General features: G+C 49.7%; 5 protein-coding genes across 5 annotated transcripts; 3 read left to right on the forward strand and 2 right to left on the reverse strand.

Moving 5' to 3' along the window:
* Positions 1-441: 441 nt before the first annotated feature.
* LOC128267608 (CTTNBP2 N-terminal-like protein) lies at positions 442-6,084 on the reverse strand. The gene is made up of 6 exons (XM_053004486.1): positions 5,959-6,084; positions 4,441-5,279; positions 3,921-4,132; positions 3,671-3,784; positions 3,308-3,480; positions 442-1,496 (listed from the first exon to the last, which is right to left on the reverse strand). The coding sequence occupies exons 1-6, from the start codon at positions 6,082-6,084 to the stop codon at positions 582-584; spliced, it is 2,379 nt and encodes a 792-aa protein (XP_052860446.1). The 3' UTR covers positions 442-581.
* A 1,433-nt stretch (positions 6,085-7,517) lies between these two features.
* On the forward strand, positions 7,518-7,992 carry LOC128268664 (EKC/KEOPS complex subunit LAGE3). The gene is made up of 2 exons (XM_053005830.1): positions 7,518-7,660; positions 7,731-7,992. The coding sequence occupies exons 1-2, from the start codon at positions 7,635-7,637 to the stop codon at positions 7,990-7,992; spliced, it is 288 nt and encodes a 95-aa protein (XP_052861790.1). The 5' UTR covers positions 7,518-7,634.
* A 24-nt stretch (positions 7,993-8,016) lies between these two features.
* Positions 8,017-8,742, forward strand: LOC128268663 (uncharacterized). Its single transcript, XM_053005829.1, has one exon. It carries the CDS (start codon positions 8,017-8,019, stop codon positions 8,602-8,604), a length of 588 nt encoding a protein of 195 aa, XP_052861789.1. The 3' UTR covers positions 8,605-8,742.
* LOC128268662 (nucleolar GTP-binding protein 2) lies at positions 8,656-10,865 on the reverse strand. The gene has a single exon (XM_053005828.1). The coding sequence runs from the start codon at positions 10,819-10,821 to the stop codon at positions 8,746-8,748; it is 2,076 nt and encodes a 691-aa protein (XP_052861788.1). The 5' UTR covers positions 10,822-10,865; the 3' UTR covers positions 8,656-8,745.
* A 1,957-nt stretch (positions 10,866-12,822) lies between these two features.
* LOC128269229 (solute carrier family 25 member 16-like) lies at positions 12,823-19,134 on the forward strand. The gene is made up of 6 exons (XM_053006632.1): positions 12,823-13,139; positions 14,132-14,358; positions 14,479-14,673; positions 14,867-15,023; positions 15,107-15,248; positions 18,568-19,134. The coding sequence occupies exons 1-6, from the start codon at positions 13,010-13,012 to the stop codon at positions 18,740-18,742; spliced, it is 1,026 nt and encodes a 341-aa protein (XP_052862592.1). The 5' UTR covers positions 12,823-13,009; the 3' UTR covers positions 18,743-19,134.
* The last annotated feature ends 285 nt before the right edge of the window (positions 19,135-19,419 follow it).

The following is a 19,419-nucleotide window of genomic DNA, read 5'->3' on the forward strand; positions in this document are numbered from 1 at the left end:
TGAAAAGCTTTGCAGTGAGAAATTAAAAGCCTATGCCGCAATGTAAAACTATTTAAACTAAATTAGTACAACTTCAACGGTGCAAGCGAGACTAAGTGATGTATGAGTTGCGCAGTTGACTATTGCCACAAAATTCAGTTAAAATGAAGTGCTCGCTATCGTACCAGTCATATGAGCCAATTCTCATACTAACACCGTATTATTCCAACGAATCCAATCGATAAGTACTCGCCAAGGGGTAATTGTCCTACGTTTTTTTCGTGAGTACTCTCTCTCGCAAGTGATGTGTGATGGGAGGTGTTGGACTTTGTTCGATCTATCTATGACTAGCGAATGTGATAAGAACCAAACGAAGTACGTTTTCCAAACTTAATAAAAATGCACGCACACGCGTCGAAATCAAAACGAAAATGCTCACGTAACACTACTATTCACGGGAGACGTCTAAAGCACCATCATGAGATGAGTAAGCCACTTCTTGCCAGCGAGCATCTTGCTAGCGCCCTATGGCTACTAGGACCAAACGTTGTTAGCGTGTAAGCATTCCTGGAGGGGCTGCGTTGCTTTAGTAGCGAACGTTTTTACACGATCCCACCTTCGCAGCCGATGTTTGTCAGTATTTCTGATGGCCCCCCGGCGGTTGATGGAACGGATGGAGATGAGCCTGCTGGCGGCGTAAGACTTTGTTGTGGTGCAGATGTGATGGCTGATGCGGTGGTGGTTGTTGGTGCGACTGAGGCTGCTGCGATTGTTGCTGCTGTTGCGGTTGCTGGGACAACGCCACTGACAACTGTAGGAGAGGCGATAACATTATTGACGGAGGCTTGGTGCTGTGCCGTGACCGCCGCCGCGGAACCGTGCGGAACATGGTGAAGATAATGATGTGAATGAAGTGTCGGAGGTGGAGCTGGATGAGGATGATGGTGATGTTGCTGCGGTAAGGCGTTCACATTGGCGCTTGCCGGCATAGCATTGTTAGCGGTGCTCTGTGAGATTGTGTTGCTGGCCGACAGTGGCACGTTGCTATTGGCAATGGGAGCGTTGTTGTTCACTACGCTGCTGCTACTAGCACTACTGCCGACGGCCGAGCCAAAGGTGCCATTACTGCCGACCGGACTGACGGGCGTCGTGGTGCTGCCCAGGGACCCAATACTGCCGGTGCTGCTTCCGCTGCTGCTGCTGCTACTTCCGCTGCTTCCACCACCAGCGTGACTGAGAAACGGTATGCGGGACGAGATGGCACCGGCGGCCACCGCTGCAACGGCCGATGTGCCCGACAGCTTCGGCGGTATCTGCGGCTTGTTGGGTGGAATCGGCGGTGGCACCCCGCGCCCACCGACCGGTGGAATTATTGTCTTCTTGATGGTCGCCGTCGACGAGACGCCGCCGATGGCGGATGGAGATCCGGCCGATGATCCTGCTCCTGCTCCGGGCGCCGATCCAATGACGGTCACAGCTGCAACGCCCACCGCTTTACGAACGCCCACACTGGTCATCTGTGAGTTTCGGGGGGTCACGGGTCCGCCAGAGGGTGGAAGGTTCGAAGTTATAAGAAGTGATGTGCAGAAAACAAGTTCGGTGTTGAGATTTTTCGATTTGGTTTGGTTTTGTTTTTCAAAATTTGCATTCGGCTTTACAATAAGATTGATTGATACTTTGGTTTTACGGTTAGTTTTTATTACTTTAGTGTTTTAGTAGTTGGTAGTTGTTTGTTTGTTTGTGTTTTAGTGTTGTCAAACGTTCGAATACAGAATGGGTGTTATCAACCTTATACGCCAAAACGAAAAACGGCCACATTGTTAGAATGTTGCGTTAAATGTTGGGTAACTGATATTGCGCGTTGCGCGAAACTATTTAAAGATTAATAATTAGATTAGTTAAATTAAACAGCTAAACCGTCCGAAACCGAATGTATACAAAACATAGCAGCGCGCGCAGCACAACTCTTGCTCACTCTAATTCAACCTTTCCCTATGGCCTCTTCTGTCCCCGCGATCGTTTGCCCACGATCAATCTGCCTCAAAAAAGAGCGTTGTTAATGATAAAAGCTATTAGTGGCACACAATCGGCTCAGCTGCCCTGCGGTCTTCCCTATGGTTAGGGGTCCTGGACTACGTTATTGGTAACCGAAAGAAGCAACGCAAAAACCCTACATAAAATCCTGTCTTTGGCGGGGAAAGGTGTTGGAAAGCGAAGGAACAAAGGATAATGGGGGTTCGGTGTGATTCAACTTAAAAAACGGGATCGCAAGGAAGATCGACCGATCGTTCATGCCGTCGTCCGATTTCATCGTGTGTTGCATGTGTCTATCGTTTTACTGTATACACGTGGTAGTGATCATCGCGGATCGCGCAAGTTTCCGACGATCGGATTTGGGGTTTCGGTTTTTTTGTGTTTGGTGTTATAGATATAATTTAGTGAGACAGGGTTGGAAAATAAAGTGAGAAAAACAAAATTAGCTAATTAGAGAGGATAACGGCGGTTTTGCGGTAGGATTGTGTACGTGTAATCAATGTTCTAAGAACTACGTTTTGAAAAACTAGAAACACAGCCAACGCACTCGATCTTCGATCGGTTTTAGATACACAACTTCTGCACCACTACATGAAGTGTGTTCGTTTTGCAAACTATGAACACGATGCAAACGATTTCTAACAATGTACAATGTATAATAACGTAATATGTCGGGCGCATCGTAAGCAAACCAAAGGATGATCGGCTCGTTTTTCTGTTACACTGTCGGACGGGTGAGTTTTCGAAAATGTAACGTGATCGGTAGCGGTGCAGTTATGTGAAGCTCACAAAAACAATAAACCAATGCTAAAATAGCTACAACTCGTCACAAATCCGAAACAAGATTTGCAGAACGATCGACAAAAACGGCGTACAAAAGATGATACAGCATTCATGACTTCATGAAACAGACGGTGAGAAATGAGGGTGAAAGATTCAAGCAAAAGTACAAACAAATACTAAACAGAGAGAGAAAGAGGCCAGAAGCATAAATCAACCAAAAAATAAACAAACACAACTGCGAGCGACGTGGGACGTAGGTCACTCCTTACTCCACAGGAAGATCGGAAAGGGTTCTGTGAAAGATTGTCCCACGGGCTCACACTACCCTCGGACGCCCTCTGCCACCTTCCCGTCACCGTTAAGCGTACAACACAGATACAAAAACAAAAACAAACTCAACCGGAACCGGTACTCAATACAAGCAAATTGAGTAATGTGAAAATGAGGATACTCGTCACACTCGAAACTGGTATGATGTAAATGGGGCCGTATGGGGCCAAAGATAGCTTACCTTTCCCGCTGGTGTGGTGCTGGCGTACGCGTCCGATGGCGTGGCTCCTGCAGCGCCTCCAGGACTGGAGCCCGCCATCTGCGCCCCGGTGTTGGGTGAAGTGATGGACAGTTGCGAAATGGCCGTCTGGCGAATGAGTTGCCCGGGAGAAACGGATCTCGCAATGCCGGTGGCTGTCGAAATCGATAAGCGGTTTTTGAAAGTATTAGCATCCGATGGTTAACAAGCAATTGGAAACACAAAATATACACAGCAGAAAGCAGAAATGGAAACGTTTGAAACAAAAAAAAAGGACGATGAAATAGCGAATAATAAGCTCGAAACAGGGAACCAAAAACATTCGTATATGGAAATGCACATTACTTGGTGCAGACACGGGAACGCTCGATACGGTTGCGGTCGGTTGGACCACCTTCGTCGCCATGCTACTAATCATCTGCCCCGGGAGGACACCCGGCAGCACCTGCCCTCCTGCTGCTGCGAAGGAAGTGCGTGAGAAGGAAGCAAGATAAAGAAGATCCCGTTTAAGATCCCACCGATCACTACGATCACTGCGGCCGATCCGTTGGTGACTCCGGAAGAAGGGGTGATAAAGTTGACTTACCCACGACACCACCGCTTGTCAAGGTTGCACCGCTTCCGGGAATACTGCTGGCGGGAGAGACACCACTGCCGGCACCACCGATCGAGGGACGCGACGGTACGAGGCCACCGGGCTTGGTCGGTAGTTGCGGTGCCACGAGCGGATGCCGTATTCCGCCCTGCTTTCGCAGCAACTCAATTTCCGCCTTCAGTTGCAATATTTCTACCTCCTGATCTTTTACTCTGTCGTTGGCCGGAAAGTAAAAAAGGGGAAAGGACACGATCGGTTAATGTTACAACCTACGAAACTTATCATGGGAAGTCAGTTTCGGTTCCACAGGTGCGCACCATTCCTGCTGATTGGATTATCTACGGCAATTTCCCGAAAGTTCACCGAAGCTATTATCTCATCGCGCTTATCATCGCACTTCATTGCGTTATTCTGATAACAGCGAGTGGCCATGAAATCACTGCTGTGAAGCGACGATTACGCAATGAAGTAAACGATTCCTGCCACGAACTCGGCAAGTGGCCACCGGCCAGCAACGTACCGTTTTTCCTCCTTCGCCAGACTCTGGTGAAGCAGTTTGCGTTCGATCTTAAACTGTTGCGCCTGCTTCTCGAGTTCGGCCTCCATCCGGAGTGATTTTTTGCTCTCTTCCTCCAGCCCTTCGGCGATCGTGTCGACGCGCTGCTTCTCCTCCGACAGTATCTGGGCCAGGTCTTCGCTTCGCTTGCGTTCCTCGATGTACTTGATAATAATTTTCTTCCGTTCCGCCAGCAACAGCAGGACGATCTGTTTCTGGCGATTCTTTTCCGCCTCGAACTGCTCCTGAATCTTCTGCAGCTCAATCTCGACCACCTTGTGCTGTTCGCGCTCGTGATCGAGCTCCTGCCGCAGGCGCGACCGCTCGATCTCCAGCCCGTACGTAATGTCGTCACCCTGGGCCGTCGTGTGCTCGTGTTTGCGCCGTTCATCGTACAGCTCCTGCACCACGCGCTTGTGGCGCTCTTCGGCGTCCTTCAGCGCTTCGATCATTTTGGCCTGCGCCTGACGCTGCTGCATCACGAGCGTGGCCAGCGAATCCATCTGCTCGCGGACACCGCTCCGCTGGTCGTTCATCAGGCGCATCTCGTGCTCGGACTGGGCCGCCTGGATGGAGGACTGCCGGCTGGCAATGTTGCCGCTGGCCGCTAGCTGATCGCGAAACAGGGCCGCATGCGGGTCGTTCAGGTTGGCCACTTTGCTGTAGCGCGGTGCCGTCAGCAGATGCTTTATCTTTTCCGTCTTCAGCACCGCGATCACGACGTCCCGTGCCTGCAGTTCCCCCTCCAGGTAGCTGAGCAGCTTCAGTAGATCCGCTTTGCTGAAGTCGATCTTTGGATTTCGCTAAAACAAACGAGAACAAATCGAAACGGACGATAAATATGGGCGCCGTACTCAGGGCTACAAAAAGGGTTTTTGCTGTTTATTTTACGCGCAATGTTTGACCTCCTCTGCATTAAAAGGGATTGTTTTGTTGACCTAAAAATAGCTAACATGATAGATACGCCGACGATGAACGGAAATGGCAATCCTTTTAGTGTTCCCTTCCCGCCAGCTTCGGCTCCGATTACAGCGACGTCGGAAAAACCACCAAAGGCCGTAACCGGTTAATCGTCCTCACCCTTGGGGCCGGCATCGCCACGGAACACGCGCCGCGCATATCGCATGTTTACTGGGCAAGACAGGATGGGGCACGGATCATGTTCTTTTCACTCTTTACTGTCTTAAATTTGGCCGACCGACCTGCTCCGTCTCGCTCTCTCTCTCGCTCTCCTGAGTGAGCAATTTCCGCTTCCTTTCCCTCGCACACGCAGCAGCACAACCCGGAGCAGCGTTGACGGACGTGGAGCGTTGAAATATTGATTTTTTTCATTCCCATTTTCCCTAGCCGTCGCCGCCGGTGGAAAACCCGCGTACCATCCGAAATAGAGTGACAGAAACCGGGCGTTTCCTTGCTCCTCGGGCCAATACATTCTCTTTTCCCGTCCACCGAAAGGTTTCGGTTCCCGAACAGATTGCTCACCTTCAGCGTGTCGCTAGTTTGCTTGATGGCGGCCAGGTCGGCTTCGCTGAACTTGACCGTTCCCTTCGGTTTGTCCGGGGCGGCCGATTCCCCGTCACCGCTGGAGCTGGTGCCCACCTCGGCCATCGTTTGCCGACAGAGCCGTACCCGGGTTCCCAGTGTGCTGCCGTTCGCTGGACGCGGTTGGAAGCTGCGAATGTCGCAGCCACCGCCCGGTTCACTTTCGTGCGGAAGAAGAAAGAAGCGGGAAGGCCCCCGCTCGGTGGTCACCGGAGGTGCGGGCGGTTTGTTCGGGTCGCGGACACCCGATCCGGGTCGCTAAATCGCTAAACAAACACCGTCGTCCAGTAGGCGTTGCAGAACGATTACGAACGATCGATCGATCAGCACTTTGTCTCTCGCTCTCTCTCTCTCTCTCTCTCTCTTACACTCTGGAGTTCGCCTGGGATTCTACGATTCCGTGTGGTCACCGGAGGAAAACTTCGCACCCACAGATGGTAGCATAAAGCACGGAATCGAAACTGCACGCACGCCGACACAGGGCGCTGATTCTCCAGCTGGACACACTCTCGGCACGGACACCGACGCTGGCGTGTTTTTTGCTCAGCGCTTCTTCTTCGCTCGGCTCTCTCGCTGAAGGTCGCGGCGATGATGATTCGATTACCGCACCGCACTATTCATGCATTCTGCCGCTTGGCCATGAAAGACTTCACAGGACGAACAGTAGGCGGCTGCATCGTTACACAAGCAAACACACACACACACTGATGCGCTCACGAACTACGGGAAACAAATAGAAGAAAAGGTAAGCTGGAGGAACGGAAACACTTGCACAAACTGCTTTTCCGGCGCAAATAGGAAGAAGCCGTCATCGTCGAGTTTGCGAAGAGCACTTCAAACTAATTTATGCGCTCCTAATGCACCGTACCGAGAACACAGTCACACGAAAGATGATGAGGCAGGATGATGATATTCTCTGCTACGAATGTTTACCTTCTTTCTCTCGCGGACGCGTTCTGACATTCTGACAACTACTCACAAAGATTCTTTTGTTCGCATCTTAAGGAACTCCGGAAGCAACCAACCAATCTTCAGAAACCTTTAGAAACTTTGGAGCTTGATGTGCAAAAGATCTATAACCCTTTTCACGATATTAGGCGAACTTACCACGGCTACGCGTTCTTGCACTACATCACTACAAAATGCTCTTTCTTCGCTGTTCTCGCGATTGACCGAAACGATGCACTATGGGAAATTTAGGTTACACAGGCGGACATATTCTTTTCGACACAAGTTTTCAACGTTTTTGTTTTCTTTGCATGTGTTTTTGATTAACTTTAACATTTTATGTGTAATACACGCGTTCAAGTAAGTCAGTAATCTATTGTTTTGTATTATTATTCCTCGATAGCGGTTTGCCGTTGTTCGAAATCACCCAAACTTTTGATACAACCAGACTCTCACTTTGACAGCACGGGAGAGTTTCGTTAAATCTGAACCGGTAAACCGTTGTGAACCGGTTCACCGTTTGTCTGCTGTAAAATGTAAACAAGAAATTTACTGCTCTTCTTTATCAATTGCTAATTTCATGTTCTGTGCCAAAAGTTCAATGATTTCTTTTGAAGCCACAAGTGCTAGTTAGAGTCATTAGATATTCACAATTCACATTAGTCACTATGAGCACCGCTGGAGAAACAAGCGTGTAAGTTCGCGTAGAACATAAACCTTGCCTTGCGAATACATAATCCGTTGGTACTTTTTCTCCTCTACAGATCGCTAAGAATCCCGTTCCCCAGCAGGCGTCACGCGGAAATAGCGTTCGATGCGCTGCGAGTTGATAGCGAGCCACACCGTAGCTTCGTAGCGAAAACGATCAAACACGAGGGGGACAATTACCTGCTCCTGGAACTATCCGGCGAGCAGCCGAAAAACGTGCGCGTCGGACTGACCGCATTCTTGGAGTCGCTTATTCTGTGCTGCGAAACACTCGATCAGTTCGGTCCGCCCGTATCGGAGCAGTATCTGCACTACTAACAACGCAGCCGGAAGCAAAGGGCCATGCCGGAACATACGCCAGCTCCAACTCCCGGTCGTGCTATCTACGGATTCGCACTGTTTCTGCTCTTCAAAACACTCTTTGCCATGTACGTCGTATGGGCATTCGTTCCGACCGCAGTGTTCGATCATCTCGGTCTCGTCTATCTACCGGACAAATACTTTGCCCTCTTCATACCGATTGTGGCCCTCGTGGCCGTGACGCTGTTTGCCTTCCTAATCTATCCTTCGCTTGCGCTCGCCATGACACCGGACGCGAACGAACGAGAAACCATTACCGATGGGTACGCCATCGTTCGGTGCAAATATCTCTTCCCGGATGGCCAAAGCTGCAATCAGCGTGTCGACGATCCGTACGGTGCCGGGTGGAATGCTAAGCGACACTGCGAGAAGCACGCAACGCGCCTCAACGAGCAGCACCAGCAGCGGACGGTGCGTGTGGCCAACTTTTGCGATTGTCCCTACGAATCGCAATGTCTTCTGCGCAAAGATCCGGACTATCTGCCGTCGCTGCGAACCAAAGATCCCATACCGGCCGTCTGTGACCTTAGCCTAGCCAAAGTGAGCCGTGCCCTCTACCGACGGTACTAGACGGGGGGTGTACCGCGGAACACAGAAACGTTGTGAAGCGGGTGGTCCGTTAAAGATTTAAACAATCAGAATTTATTATTCAATCTTCATATTTATAGCTAGAAGGGAAAACGGAAGATAAAACGGTCTCCACTGTCCAACTCAGTCGTCCGTGTCGGTCTTTTTGTTTCGATTGCGATTCTTAACGTTGTGCGTTTCGTAGAAATTGCTGCCGATCTTCTTGCGCTTCGCCGCACGTTCGATCGCTCGCTTCTGTCTCGACGTAAGCTTCGCGGTCGGTTTGGAGGTAGTGGCCGTGGAGCTGCTAGGGCCCGGTTGCGGTTCCTCGGTCTCAGCGGGCGCCACTTTCTGTTTCTTTGAGCCATCGCCAACCTTTTCCCGGGCGGTGCGATGCACCACGCGACCCGCATCTTCGTCGTATTCGTCCTCCGAGTAGAAGTCACTGATACCGGATGAATCGCCATCGTCGGTGCCGCCGGCGGTCTTCTTGCGGTTGGCCTTCTTTGCATTGGCCTCGCTCTTTTTCTCCTCCTTCAGCTTCTCCAGCAACTCCAGGTCGATCTTGTCGATCTCGCGAACATCCTCGCTCTCGAACTCCAGGTTGACCTTGATCTTTCGGAAGTCCTGTATCTGGAACAGTTCACGGCCCTTCCGTACAGACTCGGAAAGCGTCGGTGTGGCCGTCACGCCCGAGTAGCTACTCTTCTGATCCGCGTCTTCGCCTTGCACCGTTTCGTTCGCTTGTTCCTCGCCGCCGGCCTCTGCCGTTTCGGTTGGCGGCCGTTCGGAGACCGACTTCGGTACCTCGAAGCCCTCCGGTGCCACGTAGAACGGCAGCCGCCCGCGTTGCCAATCGTTTAGTATCATTTTGGCCACGGTCTGCACATCTGGTTCGCCCTTCTTCAACAGTTTGCCCATTTTGCGTGCGATCTGCTCGAGAAAATCCACATGATCTTCCCACTCGGTTAGGCCGTACGTCTTGACCACGTACTCCTTGCGGATGCGCCGCAACACCTCCTCGATGTAGTCCTCCGGGTTGTTGACCAACTCGACGCGCACCACGGCCTTCAGCACCTTCTCCGTGTCGGTTTCGGCGGTCGGATACACGACCCCCGGGCAGTCGATCAGAAAGATGCGCTTCATCAGCGTAATGTACTGCCAAACCTTCGTTTCGCCGGCGATCGGGGCCACTTTGCACACCTTCTTGCTCCGCAGCGCGTTGATGACGGACGACTTGCCCACGTTCGGGTAACCGATGAATCCGACGCTAATCTGCTTTTTGTCCACATGCAGTTTCCCGATCTGGCGCAACAGATTGATCAGCGCACCCTTGCCAAATGGGTGCGTCAACGATGCGTGAAACGCGATCGTCGGATACTCTTTGCTCAGGAGCGCCACCCAGCGCTGCGTCACCCAGATCGGCACCAGGTCCACTTTGTTCAGAATGAAGAACAGATGCTTGTGCGGTTTCTCCTTGCGCAGAAACGTTTCGATGTACTTCGAACGCGTTCCCATCGGATCGCGCGCATCCAGCACCTGCAGCAAAACGTCCGCCGAATCGATCACCTTGTGGAGCTCGTTCCAGATGCGCTTGCTTTGGCCAGCGGCAAAGATGTACTCGCGCACCGCATCTCGCACGCCACCATCGTCCCGTTCCAAATCGTGATCTTTCGTCTCATCGTATCTGTCCGCCGACTCCTCGGCTGTCCGGGTGAGATCCTCCAGATCGCGAACCTTCAGCGAGGGGCGCTTCCGGAGCTTCTTCTTGCCGAACACCGTGTCGTAGCTCTCGGTGTCGAGCAAATGCACCCGCTGGTAGCGTGCCGTTTCGTTCAGCAGGGTGATGGGCAGATTGGTGGGCTTCATGATCACCTTGTACGGATCTTTGACCGCTTTGCCCATCTCGTCTTGGAACTTTTGCAGCGCTTTCTGCGAGATGACGCGCGAGTTGGCGAACCATTTCGGCGTCGGTTCAACGCGCGCCACCGTGCCACTGGCGACCCAACCCTGGAACGGGGCCGGCGTCAGGATCTTGCCATCGCGGTTGCGCTTGGCCTTGAAGTTCCGGTACATCTGCAGCCGCTTGATGGTTGCCTTCGTGCGCGGCTTGGCAACCCCTTTCAGCCCTTGCGCCGGCCGCTCCGGGTTCATCGAGTGTTTCGCCTTGTTCATCTGGGTCTTCCGGGGCGGCCCTGGCCGCGAACTTACTTTCGGCATCTTGATGTTGGATTATTTGGCCTTCTTGGAAACACGAAATTATGCCGCAAGACCACAACACGCGGCACAGAAAAGGATGTTTTGGTTTTTTGACACTTGGCTGCCGGGACGTTTTGACAGCTCCCGGAGCCCATCAGCTAGCATGTAACGAGTTTTGTCCACGAATTTTATGATTTTGAATACTTTTTTCACTTGATTCTGACGATAAGACGATAAGGTAAGAGTACTCTACACATATCGTTGATAGATATTATAGCACGTTACAAAAACTTATTGGTTTGTTTAAACAAGTGTCCACTGCATCAGCTAATGGGTCTCCAAGTTTTGACAGTTCTCCTTCCCCACTCTCCCTCCCCGTTTCGTGTTCGGGATTTTCGTAGGTTGACTCGGATTTGTTCGGGATTTGTTCGGGATTTTCACATTCATTCTTACCCAGTGAACATAATTGGCACTCATTGGTCACTCGGGCACTCAATTTTGTTCACTGAGCGTCATGTTGCATTGTGGGTAAATAGCGGACATAAAGCAACTCAAACAAGTTACTATTTATGTAAAAAGAAATTTTATCATGGAGGAAAACATTAACGACGATATCGCGATTGTTCATGTATTTAATCAAGTAGATAATATCGCTTTAAGTTTGGATGAAAAAAGGCTCATTAGTACTCTATCAAACGTTGCAATAATAGTTCAGGAGTAATAATTTGGATGGTAAAAATTCCCACAAACGCAATGGGTTAAGCTCATCGATCATTTCATATCCTTGTTCAAATTCATAAGGCATTAAATTAAAACATTTTAAATGTGTGCACCTATCCGATATAAATTCCCCACAGTGCGTTAGGAAAAAATCGCACGACGGATGAATTCGTGAGTTACTTTGCCCGTTACGGTTGGAAGAGCGAGAAAGGAACAAACATGTTCGAAGGAGCGAATGAAACGACACCACCCGGATTCTGCGGAATCGCGAGCTTGTGGGTCCGAGGGGGTAGGAACGAGGAGTGCCAGATGAATTGTGAGTTACCTTCGGGATGGTCGTAGGTTGACTCGGGATGGTCGTAGGTTGGCTCGGCTTTTTTCGGGATTGTCGTAGGTTGACTCGGGTGTCAGGTTTGAACATGGATGTTAGGTTCCGAGTGTCTTAGTTAGGTTCAGTTTCATAAAAACAACTTTCATAAAATTTTAAACAAAACAAAAAAACAACATTGGGCTCAAACTCAAAATCTCTATAACAACAAACAACCTGTTTACGTGTTCCGTCGTTCATAAATAGTAGCCGATATCGCGGCGTTCAGCGTTTCTTTTAAGTAGCGCACGTTGGAATTCGAACCATCTCCGGGCGGCAGCCGAAAGGCTTGACGGTGCGCAAGAATACCAAGTTTCAGTGGCAGTCTCTTCGACCAACTTTCTCCTTCGCCGCAATCATCCGACGTTTCGTGTGTACCGCCGAAAGTGTGCTGTGGCCGCGCAGAAGTTCGACTAATTGATGATTTCGTTTTTGAATTTTAAATTTGACTCTTTTACGCTTCTTTTTACGCTCCGCGATGACGCTTTCCACGCAGGCTCCACATGGTGATAGTGAAGAAGGACTTTGACTTGCTGTGGGGTCAATAGTTTCAATCTCGCAAAACGTGTCAGTGACGCAAATGCTGTAAAACAAAACGACCCAAGACCGTTGTTCTGACCGCAAACCCTCCGAAACGGCTCCTTAATCGATTGCCGTCTGGTCCGTTGGCCTGATTCGTGATTGTTTGCCTGTCCATCATCCTCACATACGGTGGTGTGAGCGGCATTTATTGTTGACCGTTATTTGTTTCAGTTTCGCTGATTCCGAAAGTGATAAGAGAAAGTGCTGTGTGCGATGTTTGCAAAATGAGGAAAAGATCAGTGGCCTACTGAGCATACGCACTCAGTCGAAACCTGCGATAAGGAGGGAAATTGTGTTTTTTTTTATACATGTGACGTGTTATGCTGCAGTGCCTACCAGCTGATACACACCTTTCTTCAGGCCTTCGAAATTGTGCTGTATGCGGTTTACTATTGATACTGTGTGTGGTCACTGTGAATACCGTTTGAAGCGCCACTGGCTGGCGGTTTCTCTCCACTTTTGGCGTGTTGATTGATCGATCGTGAAAAAGGCAGCGTGTGGTGAATTTTGCAGCAACGCAACGAAGAAGACCGTGAATCCATGGACGTTGCATTATTACCGAGCGAAGAAAAGAAAAACGCAAACAGCAAAGCCATGGCGCAGGCCGTAACAACGACCGACCAGTCCCGGAAGAATGTGGAGTTCATTATGAAAAATCTGTTCGCTGGAGGTTAGTTGAATTTTTGCACACCTGCTACTAACTCAGATTTTGAATAAAATAAATTTCAATAAATTTGCGAAACATCTTCAAATGGATACCAGATCTCTGAAGTTTGCATTCAAGTCATACTAACTACTTTTAAAATGAACACTACACTGTCCACGTGTTGCTCTCGAAAATCTAATATATTTCAAATATTTAACAAATGCCGTTAAATGTTTCGTTCAGATTCAGAAAACATGTTTTTTAACACTCACTTCACACACTCATCGTCCATTTGACGCTGCTTACCACGCGAGTTGCATACCAAATTGGACATAGTAGCCGTCGTTTATTTGACTTTACGCACCTTTACGCGTCAACTATGATTTAAGTGCGTATGACCTTAACGACCCATTACAGAGCGGCCTATGGAAGAGATGAAAGAAGCTTCATGCCTTAAATCTCTCAAACGGCGACCCGTGGCCTTCCGTCACGCCTCGAGGAAATGTCGCGTTTTTTGCCACTTTCATTTTCAGCTTGGGTTTTTACTTCGAGGGGGTTTGGGTCTGTTGATAGCCTCTATAAAAAAATGTGGAATGGACCGCGACCGCATAGCAAGTTGATGTTTTCATTGTGCTTCTGTGACTCCCGGAATCGATTCCGTTCCATAGAGTTGATATTGTCTGTTAAGATGTCAGTCACGTTGCAATAGAGCCCAATTGGCGATAGAATTTGTATTTAAATTTGAATAAGCTTTTAAACAAACATACATTCTTGCTACAACAACAAACAACAACAAATACAACATACAACAAACAACATTCTTGCTTCAGTCCTTTTTTTCCTATTTGACGTTCGCAAAGTAAATGCAAATAAAGTCATCCATCGACTGTTAAGACACATGATGGTGCAACAGTGGGATATGTGCACATCAAGACCAATGGAATCGATTGAGCAAACACCACCGGCCACAGCTGCAGTATGAGTAGTAATCATCCGTCATCATCCGTTCGTTTCAGGTGTGGCCGGAATGTGTTCGAAGACGGCCGTGGCCCCACTCGACCGGATTAAGATCCTGCTGCAGGCACACTCGATCCACTACAAACATCTGGGAGTGTTCAGTGGGCTGCAGCACATCGTGAAGAAAGAGTCCTTCTTTGCCCTCTACAAGGGCAACGGTGCACAGATGGTACGGATATTTCCGTACGCTGCCACCCAATTTACCGCCTTTGAGATGTACAAAAAGGTAGGTCCCGATTTGCTTTGATAAGCGTGCCTTTCATGGTCAGCACTTCTGAGGCAATGAGGTCTTAAAACGGCAAAATGTCTTAGAAACTTCCACTATTCTCCCTAATCTTTATCACAGTACCTCGGAAGGGTGCTTGGCCCGAACTTGCCGATCAAGCACGCGGATAAGTTTATCGCCGGAGCATCGGCTGGTGTAACGGCCGTCACTTTAACGTACCCGCTCGACACGATACGAGCCCGGCTTGCATTTCAGGTGACCGGAGAACACCGGTACAACGGGATTGTACACACAGCTTTAACCATCTTCAGAACGGTACGTAATCCTGTTTTCCTTAAAAACCATGTCGCTTGCCAATATGAATATTAATTAGACACGAAGTCGTTCTATTTGTTAGCATGCAATTTATGGCTTTGTTTTTAAATTCGAAATGAATAAATATGTCGATAGCGATATCTATTTTGCATAATTAAACTAATCGTAAATTTTGGTATCTCCATCGGTGCAGGAAGGTGGAGTTCGCGCCCTGTACCGCGGCTTTGTGCCCACGCTGATGGGGATGGTGCCGTACGCCGGATTTTCGTTCTACTGTTTCGAGATGCTAAAGTTTGTCTGCATGAAGTACGCACCGGGAGTGACGTGTAAGAAGTGTGATCGAAACACCGGTAAGTGATCAATCGTAACGGCCAATGTATCGACGGTTCCGTGGCTAATGTGTCCTCGGTGCACCCGACCTTCTATTGCGCAGGCGGGCTGGTCCTTTGCGTGCCGGCCAAGCTCCTGTGCGGAGGATTCGCCGGGGCCGTGGCACAGTCGTTCTCCTACCCGCTGGACGTGACCCGACGGCGGATGCAGCTGGCCATGATGAACCCGGAGACGGCGAAATTCGGGTAAGCAGCGAACCTCCGCAGTGGCCACATCATCACTCGCTTTTATCGCACTACTCGCGCTCCGTTGGCACTCCCATTCACGTGCTGGCCGTGGCCCGGCGATGACGTTCGCCATGCGGAAAAAAGACTAAAAATAGTCGAAAAGGGAAACCTCTGCCAGAAAGGGACACTCCGCAAACAAAGGGGTGCCGTGGACCGCTGGCCGCTCAAGTGGGTCGCTAAAATATGTGCCTTCTTCAATCGATCTCTTCCGCTCTTGGCCGTGTCGGTGTTGACGGAGCATATTTGCATATTCGCGATTGCATAACCAGGCGGGCCTGCGGTCTGCGGGCTACACAATGCCGCCTCTCTGAACGACGTGACGCATTGATTCGTTGTCTCCCCTCACGGAACCACGTGTTGGCAACCGCGTCATAAAAAAGAGCGTGTTTTAAAATTTACAAATTTCACCCTCAACAAACCCACCGTCGCGCGGGCGCTCCGTGTAGCTCTGGAGCGGTGGAATGTCGTTTCGAGGTTAGCCGGTCAAGACACGGTTTGCCCGCGACGCGCTTGGGATGATAAACTTTCCCATCGCGTATCACCGATCATCGGTCGGTCGGTCGGTGGCGGTGACGGTCACCGGGCTCCGAGAGGGCCGGTTCGCCAGCGTGGCATTCGCGCGAGTGGCCAACACACCGTCGGAGACTTGTCATTTTGGGCATTGTGTAATGCGCTGATGAAATCTTTCCCAAACACAGCGCGGGGCTCATAACGCGGCCGCGGGCAGTGCGGTGGATGCCGGCGGTGTTTTGCCACCAGTTCGTTCGGGCGGCAACCGGTTTGGCTGTTTTATTTTGGACTTTCTTGTCCGCTCGGAAGCGTTGTCGCGTTTTCATCCGGGTTCTCCCGAAGGTGCCCGCCTCCGGCAAACAATGACAGATGTGCTGCATTTTGATTTCCTGGTTCCGAGCGTCTTGGACGGCTGATAAGATTTTATTAGAATGGCACGCAGTGTCCGGGCAGGTTGTGTCGTACTTTGCCTTTGATTCCGAAATCGAGATGGGACCTTGGCGAATAACAGAATTGAATTGATTCTGGTCATTAGCAGGCCCGTAAAGTCCAATACGCACCAAAGTTCCCACCAGGAAGTTTGCCACGCAGCCGGCTAAACCCTTTACGGAACACGGCAATTAACGGCACGGCACGACGTTCACGTGAAGCGAAATTCATCGCTTCTTCTGCGATGGTAGTGTGCCTTCCTCGAGCGCGCGCGCGAATGCCGGCCACCCTGCGGGGAGATTGAAACATAATCTGTACGCGAACGTCATCAGACCTCGGCAAAACATTGATGTAATTAATCCTAACCGACGGAGCGCGTTTTTCGCTTGTGGCCATTGTTTGTCGGCGGTCGTCGGCCTTTCTTATTGTGCGGGGTCTCTACGGTTTCTTTCACTTTCGTTACTAACTATTTGTGTTTTATCTTCTTCCTTCATGACTCTTTCGCTCGCTTGCAATTCGGCATGGAAAAAAACGAATTCCACTGACGTTAATGGTGATGGTTTCGCTGGGTTTTGTGGTTTCCCGTGGTGGCTCTGTGGTCATAAAAATCGAAAATGATCGTTAAACACACCTGCGCGCGAATCGGCCCTCTCTCTCTCTCTCGTCGGGCTGGCTCGGGCCCTCCATCGGTGGCCATCCATTCATCGCGGGACTCAACTGTAATTACTTCGCATCGGTGACTCGCTGGCCGGACAACAAAATCACGAAACACAACTTACACCGGGTCGTTACATCGATTGTGGCCGGCACCCGTTGAGCATAACTCGCAAAACGATCGTCCGGGTCCGGGGTGCTGTACTTTGTCTCCCTTCCCGTGTGTGTGTGTGTGTTTGTGTGGCCGATTGGGTAACGCAACAATCGACCGACCACGACAACAACGACGACGACAACGGCACGGCGATGGAATTCCGGGTGGTGGTTTGTTTGTGATGTCCAATAACCAATAACCTGTAACTTTGGCGCTTCGGTTCAACGACGTCGGCCGGGGGCGCGATGATGATGACACGACTCTGTCTACAACACACACTGTACATAACAACACTGCACTGCCCTATTGCACACTAATTTGCGAACGTGGCGAAACGAACCGATCGCCGCTACAACGTATGCGGCGCGATCGATGCAAATACAGGAGGTGGGTATTCGCGAGATGTGTGCCAGCTTACATTCCATCCACGTGCGTGCGCTTTTCACTTCGTCTTCGGCGGCGAACCGGCCATCTGTTTGCACGATCTTCGCCCATCGATGGCTGATTGAATAATTTATGCACGATCTTCGCCATTTAGATCTTAGTTTGCTGATCGATACGATAGCGATACGGCGACTGGCGACGGGCCGGCCGGACGGACGGACGGACTGCTTAATCATATGGGTGGCTTTCTGTTTCAATCGTCGGCACGACAAAGGCGTAGTTCGCGTAGTTAGTATGTCTATACTTCCATCTCAAGTCCCAACCCATCTGAAAAAGTCCTGCATGAGCGGCATCGCCTGTCACAGCGCAGAGATCGATCCGGCTTTTATCGGACCATCAGACCCCATATAAAACCTTTAGCCTCTCTCACCGGTCAAGGGTGGGTTCTAATGTCACACGGAATGCCACGGAAACGGGTTTCCGTGAAGGTGAACTGCGAACATTGCGACCTCTGCGCTACTTTTCCCTGGTTAATTGTATTCAGATTCAGTGAAAAGGCTACCCAATCTGTTTTCGGGTCATTTCATAATGATACCAAAACACCGTTAGAAGCGCGCCGCGATTTCTAACACGAATTTAAATGAGCATAGATAAAGGTTTGGTTTGCGTTGCTAAAGCTCGACAACATATCGGTTCACTGTTTATATTTAACCCACATTAGATGAACACAGTTTTAATTTATGCCAAAAAAATGTGTTAATTTTTGACTATTTTACCCAACAAACTAAAGGAGCACGTTCGCTGAAGACATTAATAGTCGTTCGTTGACGTCCAAAGTTCATACAAACGATAGATTCATAGATTCAGAGATGCCTCCTTGACTAATCCAAGTAACCAATTCTCAACTTTTATGACGCAATTGACTAATCACTGACACTAAATGTTCATAAAAACCCAACACCCAACTTGCTAATTAACATGCTTATGCCCGACCGGCGGTGACTTCAGTCCATTATCGCTTTATCTAATTGATCCATTTTTTTTTCAGTATATTCTAATTAGCACTTTCTTGGTGTCGATTAAACTGGCCATTCGTTACCCTTTATTAATACCGGTTTTTGATTGTCCGATAATCTGCTTTTTCAGCATGGGTATGTGGAAAACGTTATCCATCATCTACAACGAGAACGGCATCATCCGGGGCCTGTACCGAGGGATGTCGATCAACTATCTACGCGCCATTCCCATGGTGGCCGTATCCTTTTCGACCTACGAAGTGCTGAAGCAAGCGCTCAAGCTGGACACGGGCATGAAAATATAACCTGGGCCCAAGTGCGCACCATCATCACCACCACAACCTTACCAGCTTACCTCCCCGGGGGGACTGCAGCCCCTCCGGCCTGCAGACCGACTGCTGATGGCCCCGACTCATAATCAACGCCAGTGGCCAGTGAGGCGCGCTCGAGGAGACGATGTTTTAATGCTTTCTTTTTTATGTTTCCAACACTGTTAGATTGTTCGTTTCATTGTGCACCGAGATTTGACCGTTCTTGCTTAGGGAACCGATACGATATGCAAGCCGAAGATCAATGGGGCTTCCAATATACTTATTTATTTGTGTTAACACCAGTTCGCCGCCATTCGGTACGTCAGTGATGTATGAATGAACGACGTGGTGCAATTGGCATTCTTCATTAAGAAATCGAACAAAATTCGGGCTTCTGATAAGATAACGATCTGGTTTCGTGTCGTGCTTTTCATGTTTGTACTTAAAACTAGCAGAAAGATCACCCGTGGCAGCTTGTTGAGTAGGGAACGATTGACCTTTCATTGACCTTTATTCAGTTGATAAACGGTTTTATGAGGATCCGAAGCGCAGAAGCAATGGAGAGCCGTTACTTTTTTCTTGCCAAGCAGATTGCCTGCGTGGACCGGAATATGGAGGTTGTAGAATTAGCAGCATACTACTCTTAAGGCCCGACAAATGACAATTAGATA

This window comes from Anopheles cruzii, chromosome 2, assembly GCF_943734635.1.
Source record: "Anopheles cruzii chromosome 2, idAnoCruzAS_RS32_06, whole genome shotgun sequence".
NCBI classification, from domain to species: Eukaryota; Metazoa; Arthropoda; class Insecta; order Diptera; family Culicidae; genus Anopheles; species Anopheles cruzii.